Genomic DNA, 22,663 nt, shown 5'->3' with positions numbered 1-22,663 from the left:
TGTTTTGAGAAAATGGACCATAGTTTGGTAAAATGTGTAAATCAATTAAAAGAAACTAACAGGGCACTGCTTTAAGTTGCATACAACGGGGCTAAAGGGGGAAAAGGCCCTTTTGATTTAATTTCTACTAGAGTACCAGAGTACTTTCCTTAACACCTGTTTGTCACTATGCAATGCAATATTTTCCTGATCCATGAGATCATTGCGTGCAATGTCTAAAGTTTGATTTTGAGGTCATTTAATCTAATATTTAATAATTTTTAAAATCTTGAAAACTTATGTTGCTAATGAGAATCCCTGAAATTGTCACATTAATTTTTAGACAAAAATTCTTATTTATCATTTTCAGTTTTGTTCAAGTTGATTAAAACAAAACGTTTTTTTAATAAACTGATAGTATTTGGGGTAAAACAAAATCCCCTTTTTTGCATGGGCTAAAGGCTCCCATGACATACACTGCTTTTCTTAAGTGGTGGAAATAGAATTGTTATGAAAAATGTTCAAAGTGGGCTCACACTGACTGATCCAATTACAACGGAGATAAATGTATGAAATGCTTAAGATGTTATGAAATGCCAAATGTGATTGAAATTAACAAGAAATGGATAACCCCTTTCGGGCATGATTGTTTTGAATAATCTTGGTTACTCAGAAAAGAATCTTGCTGTCTCAAAAGTATTTGCTTAAGTTAAAAAGTGTTGCCCTTTAACTATTGTCCCTATATTTACATGATATAATTTTAACCCTTCTGGGGGCCTTTTACCCCATATGTGGGAGCCATTTACCCAAGTTTGGGGTAAAAGGCTTCCTCGCCACCTTTAAAAAAAAACAATATTCAAAACAAATCTTCAGTTATTATTTCTTTTCACACAAATCATGTTGCTCCATCAATATTCAATAAAAAGAAATGCATTTTTTCAGTCTTGATACAATTTGTGACCAGAAAAAAGCACATTTTCCTTAAGGTGTGCCTTTAGACCCGTCATAACCTATTGTATAATTATTTTACTGATATTTTTTTTCATTTTGAGTTTTGTGTAGGATGGTAGTACAATAATTGTTTTATAACCACTGACACAAGCTCTAACTTTAAACGCATTTGTATTTATATTTAATTGTGTTTTATGTGAATTTGATATGCTTCTGTATTTAGAAAAAAAAAATATTGAAGATCAAACCTTTGATGTAATACTTTATTTATAAAAATCTTTGAATTTCGTATTACACTTTTTATACTTCACTCATAATACTAAAAATATTGAAAAGAAGCTGTTTAGCATGCGGAGTATGAATCCAGTACAACATTTTTTTTTCTCCCCAAAATACAACCAGAGCTCAAAATACCATTTATCTGGAAATCTACTAAGAAACAGAAAAAGACATTTCCAAGCTGAAAAAAAGAGAAACAAACCTGCATAAGCAGTCAAATATTTCTGTAATGATTCGCACTTTCTTTAATCAGTTTTCTAACACAAAAGAAGCCAAATATTTTCTTGGTGGTAACTCGTTGACCTCACTGATCCACTCTTGATGCAATGATTAGCAGTAAGCTCAATATTTGTTTAGTTTTCTTCCTAATAAAATGTTCTAAAGCAGGCCAAAGAATTGTCTTACTTCCTGTGGTTAAAGAGATTATATGTTACAAAACAACAAAACTAATCAATACTTAAATGGGTAGTTCACTCAAAAATGACTCATCATGACATTTACTCACCCTCATGCCATCCCAGATGTGTTTGAATTTTTTTCTTTGGCAGAACAAATATAAAGATTTTTAAAATAATATTTCAGCTCTGTATGTCCATACAATGCAAGTGAATGGTGGTCAGAAATTTGAATCTCCAAAAACCACAAAGACAGCATAAAAGTATTCTCTGGTAGACTCTGGTGAGTATATACATATTTTTAGAAGTTATATGATAGTTGTGGGTGAGAAACAGATCAATATTTAAGTCCTTTTTACTATAAATCTCCACCATTGACCAGCCCCGACCAGTAGGTGGCGATATGCATGAAGAATGTGAATTGCCAAAAAACAAAAGAAGAATGTAGAAATAATAGTGAAAGTGGAAATGTATAGTAAATATGTACTAAAATAATGATCTGTTTCTCATTCACTCCTATCATTTCACTTCTGAAGACATGGATTTAACCACTGGAGTAGTATGGATTACTTTTATGCTGCCTTTATGTGATTTTTGGAAATTCAAAGTTCTGGTCACCATTCACTTGCATTGTATGGGCCTACAGAGCTGAGATATTCTTCTAAAAATCTTTGTTTTCAGAAGAAGAAAGAAAGTTATACACATGAATTGGCATAAGGATGAATAAATGATGAGAGAATTTCATTTTTGGGTGAACTATCCCTTTAAGCAAACTAGCACCTAGTTTACAGAATACAATTTATATAGTATATTAGAAATTCTCATAAAACTTATAACTAAAATTTTGACTACATTTGTAGATGTTAACATTATTGTGCTGTCACTGGCTCCCCTCCTGCATCCTCCTGTGCATCTTGCAGCATCTGCTTGTATTGGCTTTTGAAGAACCCAGCCTTGTAACAGAAGAAAAATACACAGTAGCTATTAGTAATGTAGAGACACATGCATGCTGTAAGTCAATTTGTGACTGTGTAGACAGTTTAAATTAAAGTCTGATTGATTAATAACTGATATTATTATGTTGATATATATGCACCTTATAAAGAGCTGCTGTGATAAGTGCCAGTAGCAGCAGTCCACCTATTACTCCACCAATGATCTCTTTTGTGAGGTTCACCTCCTCATACACCTCCACTTGGGTATTAATCTGCAGAAATGGAAGAATGGATGAGTCCTTAACCTTGGTAGTAAGATGTTTTTATTTGATTTATAGTAAATGTTGGAGGTTTGTATATTGATCTGTTTTTCACCCACACCTGTCATTTAGCTTCTGAAGATATTGATTTACCCACTGGAGACATTTGTTTTACTTTTGTCCTCGTTACATTTGTTTTTAAAATTTTGGTACCCATTCACCTGCATTGAATGGACTTACAGAGCTGAAATATTCTTCTAAAAATCTTTATTTGTGTTCAGCAGAAGTGAGAAAGTCTTACACAACTGGAATAGCATGAGGGTGAGTAAATGATGAGAGAGTTTTCATGTTTGGGTGAACTTTTCCTTTTATATTGTTGTGTTGTGGCTTTTCTGTTGTTTTGTGGCTTATTTCCAAGTGGTGTGGATTATTTCCGTTAGTGATGTGCCCGAAGTTGAATAACTTATTTGGAAAGACATAAATAACGACTTCATGAATAACAAATTCATCCGAATAATAGAAAAATTATTCATTAAACGGATTATCCAAGAATCACAAGGATAAGCCGATATGATAAGTAAACATATCAAAATTGCAACAAAATTCTAAGTCTGTGAAGCCAATATCACTAAAATGTCAATCTTATCACTGAAATGCGCAAGGTGGGATTTCAAATCATATAGCCCAGCGACTTTGTTTGCATTTCACAGCGGAGCTCCTCTGGCCATGTTTTAAAGTTGACATGTCCCCCTCAATGTCTATGGTGGTTATGGCCCAAATTCCACTGCATTTCTGTAATTCTGCACATGTAATTAAACTAAATAATGATGTCCTCTGCATTAAAATATGTATGCACAAAATCAGCCTCAAGTGTATGGTAAAACTTCCTGATAGACCTTTGTAGCCTATATCGATGTATTCTCATTTATTTTAATGTTTGTGTTTGTGTTTGTATTTAATATTCACTACAAAATGTGTACTTGGCATTTCACAATTGCTTGACACCTAGTGCCTCCAGAATAACATTGTTATACATGCACAGATGAAAAATGTAAACGAGCACAAACAAAAATTCTGTTTCAGCAGATATTAATGTCAGAAATACAAGGAGAAACCACAGTTAACAAAACATTCAGTTAATGTAGCTTACATATTCAGCTTCATCTAGTAAAAAAAAATAAAAATTTTAAATAATAATAATAATAATAAATGTAATAGTTATATTTGTAATAAAGTTACACTTCTGTAAAAGAGTTACATAAATAACTCTATTTACTATGCATTAGTGTTAAATAAAAAAATGGGTGTTTCATTTCATTTAGACGAACTTCCGTTCTAAGCCCCGCCCACATCCGGTTCTATCCGAATACAGATACAGATAATTTTGCCATATCAACAGATACAGACAATTCTTTGTGCTGTAGTTTATTTCTGTTGTATTTTCAGCAATTATTTGCTTTGCAAATTTTGTAGTCTTGTGCACCCCTGGGCCACCCTAAGAAAGTACTAAGAAAAATACATTTTCCTCTATGACTGTCTATTACAATATGCAGATCTGAAATACAGATGGCGCTCTAACATAACTGAGCACTTGCCATGTGCTCCTCTATAGACATTCAGTCTATTTTGTGATCTCATGCACCTTCCCCACTCTTTGGTCAAATATCTCAGCTTCAGAGTGGACTAGAAGCTTAATCTAGGTGCCTTTGGAAAGCTGAGATCGGTACATGTGATGTATGTACAATATAATATTTCCTAATCGGTAGTCTAGTACTGCTGCTGGACTGCATTTTGTTCTGGATTATTGGATTATTAACATTGAATTACCAAAAGGAAGCTCACAGACAAGTAGAAAAGTGGCTCATTTGAAATAAAACAGCATAAGATAAGAGCTGATATAGAGTTTTTGTCTACTTCATGCTTACAGAAGCAGTGATTGGAGCAGACATGAGACGTTTGTCTATCCAGTGATGATATTTCACTTTGTGATTCTTTTTACAATTTGAACTGTGGTGTTTTGGTCACAAAATACTGCATAACTGCACAGTTGCATCCTGAGAAAGAGAACTTGTCTATTTTAATGCTGTATGAAAAACCTTAATGTTCATATTCATACATTCTACATCGTTACCACAAGTTGGCACTCATTCTTGACACTAAGGTTTTCAGGCCTTATCTTGTTATTTCATGTAACAAATGCAAAAGTTGAGTTTTGTTAAAGTTCAGATTCTAAGCTTTCAAATGATACCACATTTGACTATGTAACCAGGGATTTATATTTTAAGCATAAACTTATTACATAATTGCGCCCACTGGACTACATTAACCGGAGGTCCCAGGGACAATGGTTTTTATATTCAACCAGTTCATCATTTGCATATCTGCAATAAATGTTATGTCTTGTGGCTTGTGAGTCAGAAAGACTGAACAGGTTTATTAGCAACATTTGTCATGCAGAATAAAGTCTGTTTAAGGCCACGGTTCATTAAACTTGAACATGAACTTTCACAAAATTACCTGGACAGTTGGAGCAGTGTGTTGAGAATCAGTGGAGAAGAAAATGTATTTGCTCATGTCATAATCCAGAGATGCTGTGCTGACCAACTGAAAAACTGCAGCTCTGAGCCCAGTCTAAGAGACATAGAAATAATGACCATGATAAAGATTAAGCAGAGATTTAAAAAACTGTAAATGTACTGTTTTTTTTTATCCATTAAAATGTGTTTACCTGCTCAATCCAACCAGAGCTCACATTGTCAGATATATAATAGAGTTTCTTTTCATTTTTCAGGAGATTTACATCACAACTGAACACTTCACACGCTGCCACAAAGCAGTTCTAACAGAGAGGTCAAGAGAGATGACTAAAAAATTAAAATTCTGTCATCACATCACATCACATCACATCACTCATCCTCACATATTGTTCCAAACCCGTATGACTTTCTTCCTTCCATGAACCACACAAGGCGATGTTAGGCAGAAGGTTAGTTTAGGTCACCATTCGCTTTCATGAATGGTGAGACTTTCAATTATGACTGAGACTAACATTATGCCTAACATCTTTTCATATGGTCATACTTCTCATAAAGCCATACTGGTTAGGAACAACATGAGGGAGAGTAAATTATGACATCATTTTTATTTTTTGGGTGAACTATGCCTGTAACATATTTAGCACACAATATGAATAAATTGAGGAAAGTAAATTTGAGTAAAGTAAACAGTACAGTACATGTATAAAAAAATAAAATAAAATACATTATGTGGGGGGTCCTCACCACCACATGTTGCTTTTTGATAACTTCTATAAAATTGGTAACTACAGGTTTCTCTGTCATCTTCTTCTCACAGCCTGAAATCTGTAAAAAAAGAAAGAAAAAAAAAGAAAAAAGACTACTTCAATTCTAGTTTTATTTAACACATCTGAAGCAAATATGGTATGACCTGATGCCATTGGGAAGAAGGTAAATTTTACCACAGTAAAACCTTTGTGACATTATCAATCCTAAGTCCCTTAGCAATAAAGAGTTATGCAGATATACCATAGGTGTACAGAGAAAGAAAACATTCAATTTAAAGAATTGAAATATAGCCTCTAAGACGAGAAATAAGGAAAGTGATGTACTTGTAAATTAGGATTTTTCCAGATGTCAATATTTCCCAGTTTTACTGGCACTCTGATGAAAACTTTGAAAATTAATTCTCTTAGTTCATTTTCAACCTGAAAGAAAGAAGGATGTAAAGCAAGAAAGTGTGTTAGTCCATTTTCAGATAAATATCCTGTTACACTCTGCCTGTAATTTGGACTCATTCATTTTAGTGAACTTTATGAAATGTGCTAAAATCTTTTTAGATGATAGTTCAAGATACTGCACTTGAACCAATACCTGTAATATTTGTTGCACTGGTCTCTGAAGAGGCTTTTTCCCTGCTGTAAAATTAATGTGGATGCTGGAATTTTCGTGCCTTGCAATATAAAATGAAGAAAGAGAATTGCACTAGTCAGGGTAAACAAAGGTACTGTAGGTAAAGAAACACAATAAAGGAGCAGGATACTGACCTTATCAAGACAATATTGATGGCATATTTGACACCAATGGTTTTCCCTTTGGATAATTCACTGTTGACAGAGTGTTTGTCATTCCCACTGTAAGTGACGGAGGGTTTTGATTAGTTGTTACATTTATCAGTTTCTGATATGTGATCAGTCTTCTAGTGATGAAGGTAAAAAAACAATCAATCCAAACAATCACAGCAAAAAAAAAATGTGCCTTACCTTTTGGCCACAGCACTAAATGTCACATTTTGGCCAAACATACTTTCTTTATTAATACTGTATGTAATCTCAAACACAACCTATAATTGGGAAAATGAGGAAAAGATCATTAAAATGGATGTCTTAAGTATTAAATGTCTTAAATAAATGTTTTGAGTCTGTTGAAGATTACCATCACACACATTAAATAAAAAATACTTTTGTCTTTTCAAAGTCTAACTACATTGCATTTAAGTATAATGACTGTGTACATAAATGTTTGTGTCATGGGTGTGTTCACCTGAGCATTGGTTTTGAGAATGGGGCTACTGATGTGGCAGATGGTCTCTCCCAGTGAAACCCCTTGCTCACCATCAAGAGACACACACTCCACTCTGCCCTATGTATGTTTATATACAGTAATAAATATATATAATCATCATTATTGTATTAAGAATTGGTTTCAACATTTTTCCAGTCTGGTTTTACCTGTTTAGAGGTGATTCTCCTGTAGGAAAGTCCTAAGGGGTATTTGAGGGTGAAGTCAGTGTTGTATGAGTTTTCTCCTCTGTTCTCTACAAACACTGTCACATTAATCTCCTGCATGATCCCAACCTCTATATTTGTAGATCTGTATCAGATAAACAAAAAAAAAAAAAAAAAGTTAATTCCTTCATGGGCATACAGATAGTCGTACTGATTAATTCCTTCTCATTACAAGAGTGATAAAATAATTATTTAAATAAACAATGAGTAATCTTTTGTCATTGTTGCTTTCTCCACCATTACTGTAGTTTAATTAACTCACCCGGAGAAATTGAAATCCATTCTGATTTCATCAACACAGATGTTATCAGTTCCACAGTTTATCTCAAAATCCAACTGTGATCCAAAGGGAGAGCCCAACAATATTAAAAAAAAAATGGTTAACTTTTAAACAGATTTTATATATATATATATATATATATATATATATATATATATATATATACAAAGATACATTTAAAAAAAAGTACTGTACATAAGTAAATTTATCATATTTTTGATGTTAATTAAACTTACTTAAAAATCTTAGGTGTTAATGTGAGGACTTTGTTTAATCATGTAGCGTAAGATAAATGAAAGGACAGCATGCACACTATACTGTATGACATGATATGAAATCTATGGCATGTTTATTTTGTATGATTGGAAAATCTGTTGGCCTCCCCAAATGGAGACATTAGAGTCTACATTTCCTGCATTTGTTTGTGACTTTCTTCAGTATCTAAAGAGTGCAGTGAATTTACAAAGGCTACGTTTCGTACTGCAGCTGAATGTGGCCCAAATCAGATTTTTTCACTCACATGTGACAATGATCTGTAAATTGGATGACAGTGTGAACAGCCACAAATGCTTTGAATCTGACATTTTCAAATCCAATCTGGGACACTTTCATATGTGAAAATATATCGGATCCCTATCAGATTTGCTTCGATATGCCTTCAGTCTGAACAGGCAGGTCGGATTTAATGTGCATTTTTACATTAATCTAACTCAATATTCATCACTTGCATGCTTGATTTACCACATAATATGCCTGTTATTGTTTACAGTTTTTCTCGATCGATTTACATATTTCTCCAAACTAAAATCAATGCTTTCAAAACATTTCACACAGCCGACGAAACAGACACTTAATTTTGCATAACAACTACATTTCACTGCAAAATGAAGCATTGTGTTCTTTTGTGATAATGCATTTTTCAAACTAAATACTAACATCAACACCATAGATGTGTTTTCTGTTGAATTCATAGCATTTTCAGCTGTAGATCCACAACTCTACTATTGAAATAACACATTTTGTCATTAAAATCCACAATAAAGACCTTTTTCCATGTGTTTTTGTAAAATTTATGTAAAAACAAAAAACAAAAAAGTCTTGCTATACTGTATAGACCTACGTAAGACAGCTCTGCAAGCACAGATGGTACAGTAATTGTGGACATTGATTGTGGCTTGCAGAAAAATGCCATTCCACCCTATTCTTTTTTGTTGCGATTGAAGTCGCTGTTGATCTGCTCACATTAGGCCGAACTCTTTGAGTGCTTCATAGAGACTCTGATTCATGACATGAGGGACTCTCAGATCATTTGAGCCTCTTCTGTGTCTTCTTCTCTCTCCTTTTCCATCCTGCCGCCCTCTTTCTCTCTGTTCACCATCATTACACCATCTCCATTTGGTCTTTCCTCAACTCAATACTAACCCCTGAAAGAGTTAAGAAAACTTTCTCCTTTTCTCATCGCTTCTTCCTTTTTCCTCTTTCTTTACCCACTATACCTCTTCTCAGTTTGCATCTTTTATTAGTCTTTTTTTCCTCTTCTTCTTCCCCATTGTTTGTTTGCTCTGAATTTTCATATTTTACCCCTTTTTATAGATAGCAAAGTCATGATAGTTGTGTGAAACCTTTAGTATATTGCATTTTCTTTGCTGTGTGCATTACTAACTGTCACGAATCCCGCCTCTGTAGTTCCTCAACTATTTAAGACTCTCTCTCACTCTCTGACATATATATATATTTACTGCCTAACCTGTGTTTGATCCTGGACTTTTTACCCTGTTTTGACACTTTGCTGCCTGCCTACTGTTACTGCTTTGTTTACCTGGATATTACCTGTTATTGCCTGCCACCTGCCCTGACCTCTTGCCTGTTTTGTGACTATCTCTCTGGTTTACCTTGGATACAACTATTGCTGGTGATTGACCCCTGCCTGTCTATATTACAACTTCTGCTATTAATAAAGCTGCACATGGATCCCAACTCCGCTGACTCATCATTACACTAACACAGCAGATATCCATAAAAAAGGATGTGACAACCTGACATATGCAATTGAAAATATGACTTTAATTTAGTTGTCTGTGTTAACTGTTTTGAAAGTATGAATCTTGAAACAAGAAATGTTTGTGTAGTCTTTCAAGAAAATTATTAAAATCAATTTACAATCTGTTTAGAACAATTACAGTGTTCAGATGGCTGTGTTAACTGTTTTGAAAGCAGTGTTCTGCGTTTGGAGAAATGCATTAAATCAATCGAGGAAAAACTGTAATTGCCCAAAAAGATATTTGGGCATTTTTTCCTTTTTTTTTTTTTTTGTTTTTTTTGTTTTAGGAACAAGTGGGAGATAGACAGGAAATGACAGAGAAGAAGAATGGGAACAACCAGGAAAGGGCCTCGAATTGGGACTTAAACTCAAGTTTGAATGTCGGAGCACTGCATACAAGCTAAGGCTCCAACAGGTATTTGAGCATTTAACCATTTAAACTGCAAAAAAGTATGAATGTCATTACATGAAATAACAAAATATCAACCCATTTGGCATTTATTTTTCAGATAGATAGCACAAGCATATACAGTATATAATATGGCTCCCAATATGAAAAATTAATTCTTACATTATAATCTGTAGTGTTCTTTATCTCTGGCAGGAGTACTGGCCTCAAGCCTTCCATGCTAGATGGAAGGCCCTCAAATATGAAAGTTAACTGATTGGACAACGGGTTCAGGGCATCTTCTGAACAAACCTGATTAAGACAAGAAAAATGTAATTATATACATTTTCCCAACAATTGGGATTCTCATTTTATTTTATCTCATTTTATTGGCCTCAAGTTTTGCAATGTGCTAAATATGAATGTAAACTGATTGAACAACTGGTTTAGAGCATCTTCTGAATAAACCTGATTGAGAAAAGTAGTGTAAAAAGCAATATTAATAACATAACACCCTAGGATTTAATTATCATGCATGTTTGCTCAGTAATGTTATTTCTTAGTCACAGGTCTAAGCCTTCAATCCATATCATAGACAATCTTATCACAAATAAGAAAAAATAAAATTACAGTGGCATTTAAGGCTTACATCTATGGAAAAACGATGATCGCTGCATTTTTCCGTCATCCTGATAGTCATCTTAACATTGAGGACACGGTTTTTGGGTGAGAAGTATGCTCGAAATTTCTCTCGCTTGGCATCCAGCTTTATGGTGTAATTAATATTTGCAGACAAACCTAGAGAATGTATTCATTATATTTATTCAGTATTCACTTTTATTCAAAGCAACTTGCAAATGAAGAAATACACAAGTAAATGGTCATAGGAAGTCAAAAATGCAAAATTTAAGATATGTCATGTAAAATAGCTTTCAAGGCTCCAACACTTTATTGAAGTATATCATCAGCTTATACATGAACCTGTTACAGCATGCTTGTATGCACTCATGGTGAAGCACACTGTCAGAGTGTTTTCCAATGTCTTTGGGCAGTCTGATTCACTGGTTGGGATTTTAGATAGTCTGTAAGTTACCTTTGTTTCCAAGCGCATAATGGGTCTGGACCTGAATCACACACACACACACACACACACACACACACACACAATGGTTGAATTTGTACTTTTTTGTATCTGTATTTGTATGTGGTATGTACAGTAAACATTGTGGTCCAAAAGTCTGAGACTACTAGTTAAAATGCTTCTAGCCTATATGTAAGCACGCATGTAATTTAATTCCAATAAATTGTTCTATTATAAACATTACAGCACATTATTAGAAATATGAGTGCAAAAAACGAATGATTTACATTTAAATTTACATTACTTTTAGCATTTCTTATTATTTGGTGCATCACTTTCAATGACATGCATTTAAGCAGGCATGAACTCCACAAGTCTGTGCAAAAACCTGATGACAATCAACCGACAGCCTGAATGTCAATACAGTACAATACTGTACATTCTATATATATATACTTTTTTATATATTTTTATTTTTTATTTTTATTGAAAAATGTGTATCTATATAGTGCGTATTGTATACTGTACAATGTATGTTATTATTTGTATATTGTTGAGTGTAATTATGTGTATATCAGATGTTTAAATTGTGTTGTGTTAATTTGATGTTATTGTAAATTGGTATATGTCTCATCACTGCACGACTGCTATGTTGATCGGAACTGCACCCAAGAATTTCACACACCATTGCACTTGTGTATATGGCTATGTGACAATAAAGTGATTTGATTTTATTTGATTTGATCAATTGTTATTTAGCATGATCTGAAAATGTTCTATACAGCATCTTGTCTGCATCAGTGAAAGCACAGAGTTTTTGTACAAAGCAGTTAACATGATCAGTGACACAATGTCACAAATGTGCTTATTTGATAAGTGACCTAATTTGAAATTATTTATTTTTTACATGAGGACTTTAATTTTCCACATTTGATATTACATTCTGACATTTTATTCAGCTCTGTGTGAGTTCCAAACAGAAGGGCGTGGTTCATGAATGGTCCGTTTACTTTTGCGTCCAAGAGGTCATCATTGTTTGTTACTAGTATCCTATGCTTTGTAAATGAACTGGATATAAAAAAGTTATACAAGAGGCAGGAGGACTGACACATGTGATCCGTCAATGCCAGCTTCTGCCAGCCAGCGAGAGATCAAACTGCTACCAGACTGCGCAGAGATAACCACGCAAAGCTGTACCCTTTGTTTCTGCATGACCCACTTAAAGTGTAGAGATGTGCTTGCCGCCAAGTTGGGGCTCAGTGGGTCATGGTGCAAAAGTTTTGTCCACTCTCTTGCTATTGCCATGTGCCAACCCCTCTGCGTGGCAAAGGTGGCATGTGTGCCTTCGGTTGTCGAGCCCTGGGCAAGCATTTTAAACTACTCCTCAGCTTACATACAGTCCGTTCCCTAACCCACACCCCAATGCTAATGGTACAGCCCACAGTGCAAATTGTAAGACAAAAATAAAAAAATTATTTCTAGTCACAATTTCGAAAAATTTTAATTGATGAAAAGGACAATTATCCACTCCGGAAAAAAATTGAAAATAAAAGTTTCAAACCTTTTTCTGTTTTTACATTTGGACTGGTATGGTATGAACATTTTATTGTAAAGCTTTATACGGACCTACATGGACCTATGCCCCTGACTGGTGCAGTCAGTTAAATAAAAAAAATGTGAATAAAAAATAATAAAAATAATAGTCTATAGTTTATAATAGTCAAATAAAAAAAAAAAAAACAAACATTTGAATGCTAAAAATGTGCATTACAATTTTGGATGTGTGCCAAGCACGGACAATGACTTCAGACCGATCACATTCTTGCTCTTGCAAAGGCTAGACACAGCTCAGCAAATACACTTAAACAATAAGCACATGTCTCAAGACGCGCTTTAAATTTGAAGTTCTTTTAACTTGACATGGCATCTAAAAAATACAGCCCTCCTGCACAACACTGAATAAACAACAAAACACTGCGAAACAATCAAAGATGTTCATCTAGCGCGTCTTTACATAGAAAAACAAATGGTAAGCTGGATTGTTGCAAAAGAGCTTGGTGAGAACCCCTTAGGTGGAGGTCTTTGTGCCTTATCAGCGTTTCTCAGATGAAGCAGTAGGTTTTTAAAACGCTTTGTCAGGAAAGGAGTTCAAGCTGTAAGCCCCGTCCGTCCTTTGTTTTAGTTTTTACATAATATTTGAGAATTTTAACCAACTAAAACTTTTTTTTCATTTGTTTTTTTATTCTATGCACATTAGTTAAAAATGGAATGCTCTTTTATTAACAACCAGAGATGGTCTTTGCAATAATTTCACAGAGTGCTGTACTGTTTATTTGTGTTCATTGCACTCTCTTGTGGACTAAAGAAACAATGTCATCAAAATCTGCTGATTTTATAATTAGAATTTATTTGAATTTTCAAATTTAATTAGAATTTTGTTAATTTTTAAGGTTAAAATTCTAATTTAGTTTTTCAGCCTAGTTAACAGCCCTACTGAGAACATGGAGTAGAAGCAATCTTGGGCAAATAACCCAACCTTGGTCACAACACCACCTTCGAAAAGCCCAGAGCAAATTCTAAACCAGATGGAGTAACCAACAGGGCTTGTAAATCCCCAAATTTTTTAAAAGATGCCAATTCCAAAAGCAGTCTTAAGAGGCAGACTTAAAAGTTAATAACTTATCTAATACCGATGTCAAGGGCTCAGACGAAACACCTAAGAGCACCTCTAACACCACACATAAGTACCACAGGGTAACTCAAACGAGGCAGAAAAGTCTCAACCTGCGCACGCATGCATAAAACAAGACACAAGAGAATGTCTACCAACTGACACCCCGTTAATAGATGTGTGTTCAGCTGTAATAACAGCAACATAAATTGTAAGCATTGCCAAGGCAACCCCGGCCCTAAAACACTATAAAAAATGCCAGCATTGAACCGATAGGGCAGTGGACTGGGCCATCAACATGACACAAATGCACATCACTTAAGAGCATTTAACCTTATCATAGATGGGGCCCTATCATCTAGAATGGGGAAAAGCATCATTTGAGAGAGAGCCCCGCTCAGGGGGCCAGACCCATAATTTCCAAATTTCTGGCGGGGTGTGCCTGCCCCATGCCCAACATTCGCGGAAAGACGCGTATGTAAACATGTTTAGCAATAGACATTGATAGAAACACTGAGACAGTGCGCAACATCGAAACCCGTCCGTGTAGCACATGTCAGAGTAACAACTTCCGCATCTCCCCGCCTTCTCCAATCTAATTGGCAGCAGCCTGTTAGGCATATGTTTTTCACCTGCCAACTTGTCAGAGAACAGTGAAGCTCATCCGGTCAGCTCTCACAAGCATATTCGGTGGCAAGTAGTGGCGCTTTCACTCAGGGGATGGAGGAAGGCAAACAGCAAGAAATACGGTGCCCGTTTGCTCTCCATATTCTTGGGTCCAGACCCAGATCATCAAGGCTCAAGCTCATGTGGCTCCTCAGAGGCCACAGAACTGGAGTGATGGCAAATATACTGCCTGTCTGGCAAGAAAAGGCGAGCCTCTATGAAGCGCTGTTAACCTCATCTCGGTACAATGTGAGAATCCAAAAGGAAATTTCTCTTTTAGGTTTACACTGTTTCCTTTCAACATCCTAACGTGTTACCACACAAAAGGTAGAAATCACAGTTACAGAACAACAACAGATTGTGACTCCAAAGAGTAGAGATCTGAGGGAGATGGAGTGAAACTGAAGCAAAATCTTTGTTGTTATTTCTAAATTAAAAATGTGTATCAAAATATTTTATTTCATTTAACTAAATCAACCTGACAAATGGTTACATTAACAAAGTAATTTTTAAGTGTTAGATCAAGTAGATATTGATCCTTGAGATAGCGACTGCACATTACCACTTTTTTTCAGTGCATGTTAAGTTATTTTAAAGAAAACAGACCTGAGAAGCAGAAATGCTCCCATTGATCCAACAGCAATGTCAGGTAGGTTGTCTCCACTTTGGTCTAGAGATAACTGACTTAATGAAATCCCGAAGTACTGCAAACCTCGTTCCACAGATGATCCCACAATCCTCTGTTATCACACACAGTGGAAGAAAGAGGAAATGGGACAGATTAAGAGAATTAGACTCCATGAAGTAAGCCAAGAGAGGTAATGAAACATGGGAGTCATGGAAGAGGACCAAAAATAGACTACAGGGATGATGAACAATTCACAACAGGCATCCCAGTTGTCAAACTGAAACCAAACTGTTTCTGTTGAACTGGTGCATATTTCCTCCTTACTGTGCAGGTCTGAACCGCAATGACTAGAAATGCTTGATGGAGGTTACATTTATTTACATTTAAATTCATAGTACTTTTAAGGTGCTTTTCTGTCCTTTTTGGAGCTTGGTTGTAAGGAAAACAAAGTCTCAAATATTCTTAAAAATATCTCCTTACAGGTTTAGGAAGACATGATGACAGAATTTTCATTTGTGGGTGAACTAACCCATGTCTATTTCACCTGTGAGTATGTTGAACTGATCACTCCATTTCTACCATTAAATATGTAGATGCTGCCCTGCCTATCTTCTTCAAAGGGAGCTCCAATCAGCACATCCCTGAAACCGTCATCATTTAGATCCGCTGGACTGGCCAGAGAAGAGCCAAATCTCCCCCACTGTCCTGCTATGCCTACCAGGACCGTACGTGAAAAAGTAGCGTAAGGCTTTAAAACAGAACAGAGAGTGGCATAAAATGTTATCAAGAATACTTAAAGATCTTGTATAATCAAAGAACTGTATTTCAAATGTCAAGATTTTCATAACCATTTTTTTCTTCATCACTTACTTTGTGTGGACTGAGTGAATAGACAAACACTTTGCCCTCCCCGTCAGCCATTGTATATGTTGGTGCTGAAACCAGCAGGAGGTCTGTGTTGGAGTCAGAGTTCAAATCCACCACACACACCTCAGCTCCAAAATATGACCCAATCTGAGGCTGAAAAAAGAGGAGGGGAGATACTGTCTTCTGTTTGCAATGGTACACACCAGTTTCAGTGAAAATTATATAGGCTGCCATTGTCTTTTAAGCTTCCCTGAATCTCTGTATGAAAATTATTTAATAGCAAACCATACAACACACTCTGTCAACTCTGTTACAAGGACAAGTATGACTAGTCTTCATGTGAGTGTATATCATTTTAAACATATACTGTATATTAAAAAAAACCATTACAAATAACATTTTTGTATCAACGTATTCGTAAAGGGGGCCAAAATGGCTCCTAGGCATTCCCTATGAAATTCTGACTCACCATGGATTTTTTTGTGAAGAGTGAAGTGACTAAAGGAGGTCAAAGGAGTAGAGAGAGCTGGAGGCCCATCCAAACGAAAGCAGTGTAAGATTAGCCCAAAGGCAAATAGCCAGAAAAATGCAAACTTACTTTTTGTGTGAGATGTGCTGGCCCTAATTTGTAAAAAGTTGCTAGCAGTGAAATTTCTCACACAAATACAGCTCTAAATTTCTTCAGGAACACGTTAGCAGTAAGTGTTGTACAGTATATCAGCAGCCATCTTTGAAATGCTCCCGGGAGGCTATTGCCATTCATGACAGTGCAGCTCCTATCTACTTGAATGGGGGAACACTGAAATCTTAAAAACTGCTTGCCAAGCTTACGTTTAAATGGCATCTTTCAAATAAGAAGTCAAGTCTGTCAACACGGGTTTCATAAATTGTGATTTTTTTCCCTCAGATTAAGCTAAAAAACTCAATTTTCTCGGCTTGTATAGCTAATGCACATGCACATTCTCGAGTTGATTGACAGGCGATGTCTGTATCTAAAAGGTGATTGGCTCTTTTACCTGTAAGGCGGGACTTCCTTTCTACATCCGCTGACCGATGGGTTGTTCGTTCCAGTTCCTCCCATTCATTTTAATAGAAGTGGCCCATCTCTGCTAAATAATCTTTAGTAATAATTAGGAATGACTGACTGTGAATTTGTCTTTATGCTGCTGCAAAAAAATATTCTTTAAATGAGAAGCAGATTAGGTTTAAAACATACCAATGGAGAAATCTGTCTGCACTAATAGATGTTTTAAATTTGTTTGTAATGAAGACTCAGAAAGAGTCAGTTCAGGAAATGTGGCAATACATTTAAATAATATATATATATATATATATATATATATATATATATATATATATATATATATATATATATATTTTTTTTTTTTTTACTGTTTATCTACATTAAAAGTGAACAAATAAATATGAATTTAAACAGCTGTGTGTGATGTAATTGAAAAAACAAATTAAATAAAATTACTTAAGATGAAGATATAAATAGGACACCTTTTTACATATTGAATCAAATCAAGGTAATTTTTGATCCCGATTATGAATTCTTGTAGGTTTTTTCATGGCTTTCTATGGTAAAACTTTATAGCGAGTAGAATAAGACACAGAGTTTTGCACTGAAATACCACACACTGAAGGCACTAATGTAGCACAACTGTTTCACCCTTTTCACATGTGTGTGTGTGACTTTAAGGGGAGACATGCTTCGAGTTTTCATCTCATCTGTACTGTTTGCATTGTGACTATGCAGAAAATAAAGTGATTTCTGGATTACTTAATTGAATTTTTTCCTCAGAAGATGGATATAACTAATAAGATGTTTATAGAGAGTGGGTAATTGAACTCTGTTATAAACTAAACCGTCATAAAATCTAGTTTACATGAGGGAAGTATTGCGTGCCTGTTACTGCGTGGTTAACTTGCATCAAGGCATCTTTTTTAGGTCAATGAGTGACTATTTCAGTACAGTAATTAATGTTGAGTCATAAAAGCTTTTATTGTAAAAGATTGTGTAGATAAATAGATTTATAGTGCATTTTCAACATGCTGTCCACGGAGTTCATTGTGTGCTGCGTGGCAGGCTGACCTCCTCCTCTCTTCTCACTCCAGCTGCAGCACAGCTCACGAGCCCAGTAAACTAACGTGAAGACACAGGCTGCATCTGAAAACTGGAAACTGCTGCCTTCGGAGGGTTTATAAGGAGGTAGGATGAAATAATGTGCTTTTTAAACTGTCCAGAGACTAGTTTTCCGTTCAGAGTTCCATTCATCCAAAAACACTGTTGTTTGACCCATTAACTGGTTAGGCAGCTGCTCATGTTTTTGGATGCAGCCACAGTTTGTGTGTTTGTTGTTGTTGCTATTGAATCACGCATGCAATAACATCAGAAGAAAAATGGTGTCACTACGGGTTTTACTTTCGTGAGCGCGAATGCGAGAAGGGAAAAGTTTCTTTGGGTGTCCCTTTCTGACTGTAGGTGGGAAAGGGGCTTATCATTACACCCAGACCCATTCGATAAACCAACATCCTCATGAAACCTTGGATCCTGGTCTGGATCCTATTGGATTTAAATAATTTTAGATCTACCTTAAGTTTCCCCTTTTGTTCTGAAGACATTTAATTCAAATCAGCTACACTTTTAACTACTCTAATGGTCTATTTAGCACCAGTGTTGGGTATAATCTGATTACAAAGTAATTAGCTACAGTAATTAATTATTTTTTTAGTCAAAGAGTAGTGTAATATATTACATTTTAAAGTATTGCAATGAGATTACAGTTACTGACGTTCAAAATTGAATTACTTTAATTTCTTTTAAATCACTTGGTTTACAAATGTTTCTAAAATAATATTATTTATATAGAAACCATTTAAAACATGAATTATGTTCATATGTACGTCTGTTTGTGTTTCTGTGTCAGCTGAAGGGACAATGACAGTTAACAAGGAGTGAAATCGTTGAGTGGAAAAACAAAGAATATTCTACTAAAAAGTTTTAAAAACTAATTTAAAAGCAAAGTAATTTATAATGTGATTATTTTTTCCATGAAGTAGGATAACCAGTATGATAATCTTTTGTATTTTGTAGTGGATAACTATTTTTGAGTAACTTACCCAACACTGTTCAGCACCATTGTAATGTCTGACCTAATGCATAATTATTGCTCTGTCAAAAATGATGTTGGGCTCTTTCATCAGCATGCTAAGCATAGCACTACAAGCAACGACAGTGCGCTATGTCTTGTCCAATTTTTATGAGAGCGCTAATTCTCATTTATTATTTTAAGCGCAATTTAAATTTTTTCATTTATCAGACGATTTTCGTTCCGGCGCAAAGAGCAAGTGGGCTTATGGAGGGAGTGTTTGCGCTATCTGTGGGTGTATGCACACAAACTGTGGCTGTATTGAATGTTAATGAAGTGGCGCAAAGTGCAATTTGATATTTTCCTGAGAAATAGGTCATTGCGCTAAGACATTTGAGAATCACCTCTATTCTCAGCGCAAAGTCTAACTCAGTTCCTGTTTTTGCAGTTTGGAGATTCCACCAACAGTTGGTAATAAAGTTCTTGTCCAAACTAAATATAATGGAATGTAAAAAATGATGTCCCTGACAATCACTGTTGCAGCTGCTTCATGCAACAAAAATGTATGAGTTTTGTGTTAAACTTCCTAGAGGTCATGGTTTATTTAGACATTTTGCAGTTGTTAATTTAACTATGTTTACATCTAGAATAGTATTTATGATCTGTGATGGTGAGCCTGTGGGTCAGTCTCCCATCATGGAATTTTAAATTGTTCGAAGGACTTATTTATTATTTTATTCAGCTTTTTCTGTATTTATTTGGGGTTTGCTATTTTAGATTTCCTGGTTTTAGCAGAGTGGGCATAAACCTCCTAGAAAGCACGTACCTGTGAGGGTGCTCATTTTAGTTATTTAAGGAAATCTATATTAATGTACAAATCAGGGCCAGCCCGTGGCATAGGCGACATAGGCGGTTGCCGGAATTTATTTATTTTTTTGTCGGAAGTGCGGCCTCTTGTGACGACTGTGCGCCCCTCTACCCATATATTGAGCACTAGAGCTAAGCAATTATATTATAATCATAACCTTATCATATGTGGAAAAAATGAGTGAAAAAAGAACCAAATTATCAGGTGCACAAGGCAGGAAGCAGCACAAAGAAGAGGAGCAGAAAAAAAGAGCAATATAAAGGTAAGAATCAAAAGTTAACGACTGCTCATTTCGGCCATTGATGTTTATTTACTACTTTTAAATAGCTTATTTGGAACCCATTAAAGGTGCACTCTGTAATTCTAAACCAATACATTTGTTGTCAAATTCTGCAAATATCTCCTCACAGTCTGCTAGCTGTCCATTCTGAGGGTGGGCTGAAAAAAATCTAGTATTTGTGCACAGCCCTGGCTCTGTAATTGGGACAAAAACAAAGTGGAACAGACCGATCAACACAACACTACTCCAGCCAATCAGCAACAGGGGGTGGTTCTTGCGCGTGCACAGGATGGGGGGTGGGGGCAGAGTGAGAGGGAAATTCCTAAGAAGAGCAACAGCAAATCTGGCTGATGTGAACTTTCTAAACTGCAAGGAGGACATATGGCTGAGAAACAGACCAAGAGAAAAAGGTCAGACGAATATAAACTAAAAAAAGAAGGATTATGATAAGTCGAGGGCTAGGAGCCGCATCAACATCAGCGAGGCTTTTCAGAGGTGGAGAGACCTCCGAGAGGTAAAAGGCTTGAAGACGGATGTATAAATTGCTCTTTTTCTACTTGATAGGTGGGTAACATTAATTTTGCTATGTTTCACAGAACCCATATATGCTGTTGTTGTGATGTTAGATTTAGTAGCGGGAGAGTTGTGAGTGTCTGGAGCTGGTGTGCGAGAAGAAGCCGGTCTTCGGACACTGTGTACCGTTTTTTGCTTGTTTTATTTAAGTTTAGTGCAAGTTAAGCGCAGTGTATTTTCTTTAAAATAAACTTAAGCTTCTATAAAGTTGTTTTAATTTCAGTTATATTGCTGCTTGCTTTCACTTCACCAAAAAACTCCTAAGTGTCTTCTTTTAAAAGAGACCATGATTAGGACTGTAGTCTAAAGCAGTGTTTCCCAAAATCTTTTACGGTACACCACTATCCCACATAGGCTAACTATTGTCAATATGTTTCGTTTTCAAGAACTTGTCCATGTTTTCTGTCTGTCTTAGTAGCATGTTTACTTGTAATGTTTGAAATTCAACAAGTCACATAGGTAGGCTACGCTGTGAGGTCACAGATGGTAAGAGCGCTAAATGGGTAATTAAAAAAACAACAAATTTGCTTCTTTTCTAATCTGTAGATTTGTTCTTGCCATGCCACAACAAATTACAGGGATGCAAACTCATGAGGGGTGAAAATGCTAAGACAATCACTGGTCCACGAACATTTTTTTTGGGGATATTTTTTTTAAAGAATAAGCTAAAAGCACTAATTCCAGCTATTTAAGTGATTCAAGTTTATTCAAGTTTACAATTGTGCACAATTAGCTGCAAAATAAAGAGTATTTTGGTGAGGCTTGCTTCTGTTTCACAAATTTGTTCAATTTTGTTAACTGATTAGTTCAGTGACCCCTTCTGGAAATGTCACTAGGTGGTCTTATGTGCTATGAGTGAGTCAGTGAATCATTTTGAGTCATTCACAACTGAAATCTACCAAGAGACTTTATAGTGTTTAAGCATTAAAAGAACAAAGCATATCTATAGTCTTCCTTCAGTCTGAGCATTATTTTTCATCCAAAAAGACAACAATAATAGTCTAATAATAGTGAGTTTCAATAACGTCCTTACCTTCTCCTTTATTAAAACTTGCATGGCTACAAATCTACTGACTTCAGTATAAGAATTATAAACACAATACAGTAACCTATTTAAACTGCTGAGCATGGCTTTTATCAGTAAAGACCACAATAAGACAAATAATAATAATTTTGAGTTTCAATAATGTTCTTTCGTCATTGTAAAGCCCATTTCACATGAGTTGAGTCGAGGCGTCAACGCTCCGTTCAACACCAGCGTCAGGTGCCGCATTGCCCTCCACATGACAAGAGTTGCAGAAAGCGTCACGGAGAGCCAATCACAGAGTTTTCCACATAAAAAAGTGGGAGGTGTGCACAATAAACATTGAAACATTGAAAACATGTATTTGGAAGAGAGAGAAAAAGCGTGCAGTTGCTTTGATAGCATAAAGTAATTAAAGGACTCGTTTATGTTTAGGTCTAAGCGTTTTCTTGGTGAATTTAAATTAGTTCAATAACTGGGGTCTCTGATATTCGTAAACGATAAGGTAATATTTAATTAAAAGAAATTATGAGATATTCAATGTCTCTTCACAAATATGGACAGTTTTTAAATATTTCTTGTTGCTTAGTACTCTCAA

The 22,663-nt window shown here is 35.5% G+C and overlaps 1 protein-coding gene across 1 annotated transcript in view; it reads right to left on the bottom strand.

Moving 5' to 3' along the window:
- Positions 1-1,175: 1,175 nt before the first annotated feature.
- LOC127427376 (integrin alpha-M-like) overlaps positions 1,176-22,663 on the bottom strand; it is a 62,226-nt gene continuing 40,738 nt past the window's right edge. The window contains exons 13-30 of the mRNA XM_051674957.1: positions 16,229-16,378; positions 15,903-16,106; positions 15,337-15,470; positions 11,294-11,436; positions 10,962-11,110; positions 10,496-10,624; positions 7,866-7,939; positions 7,547-7,688; positions 7,359-7,457; positions 7,079-7,158; positions 6,863-6,949; positions 6,690-6,768; positions 6,428-6,523; positions 6,081-6,161; positions 5,528-5,638; positions 5,317-5,430; positions 2,701-2,811; positions 1,176-2,557 (exon numbers count right to left, since the gene is read on the bottom strand). Of these exons, the coding sequence (XP_051530917.1) occupies positions 2,474-2,557; positions 2,701-2,811; positions 5,317-5,430; positions 5,528-5,638; positions 6,081-6,161; positions 6,428-6,523; positions 6,690-6,768; positions 6,863-6,949; positions 7,079-7,158; positions 7,359-7,457; positions 7,547-7,688; positions 7,866-7,939; positions 10,496-10,624; positions 10,962-11,110; positions 11,294-11,436; positions 15,337-15,470; positions 15,903-16,106; positions 16,229-16,378 (2,067 nt within the window). The 3' untranslated portion in view covers positions 1,176-2,473. The remainder of the gene's footprint in view (positions 2,558-2,700; positions 2,812-5,316; positions 5,431-5,527; positions 5,639-6,080; positions 6,162-6,427; positions 6,524-6,689; positions 6,769-6,862; positions 6,950-7,078; positions 7,159-7,358; positions 7,458-7,546; positions 7,689-7,865; positions 7,940-10,495; positions 10,625-10,961; positions 11,111-11,293; positions 11,437-15,336; positions 15,471-15,902; positions 16,107-16,228; positions 16,379-22,663) is intronic.

Source organism: Myxocyprinus asiaticus, chromosome 36 (assembly GCF_019703515.2).
Source record: "Myxocyprinus asiaticus isolate MX2 ecotype Aquarium Trade chromosome 36, UBuf_Myxa_2, whole genome shotgun sequence".
Classification (NCBI taxonomy): Eukaryota; Metazoa; Chordata; class Actinopteri; order Cypriniformes; family Catostomidae; genus Myxocyprinus; species Myxocyprinus asiaticus.
This window is presented reverse-complemented; position numbering and strand designations above follow the sequence as displayed.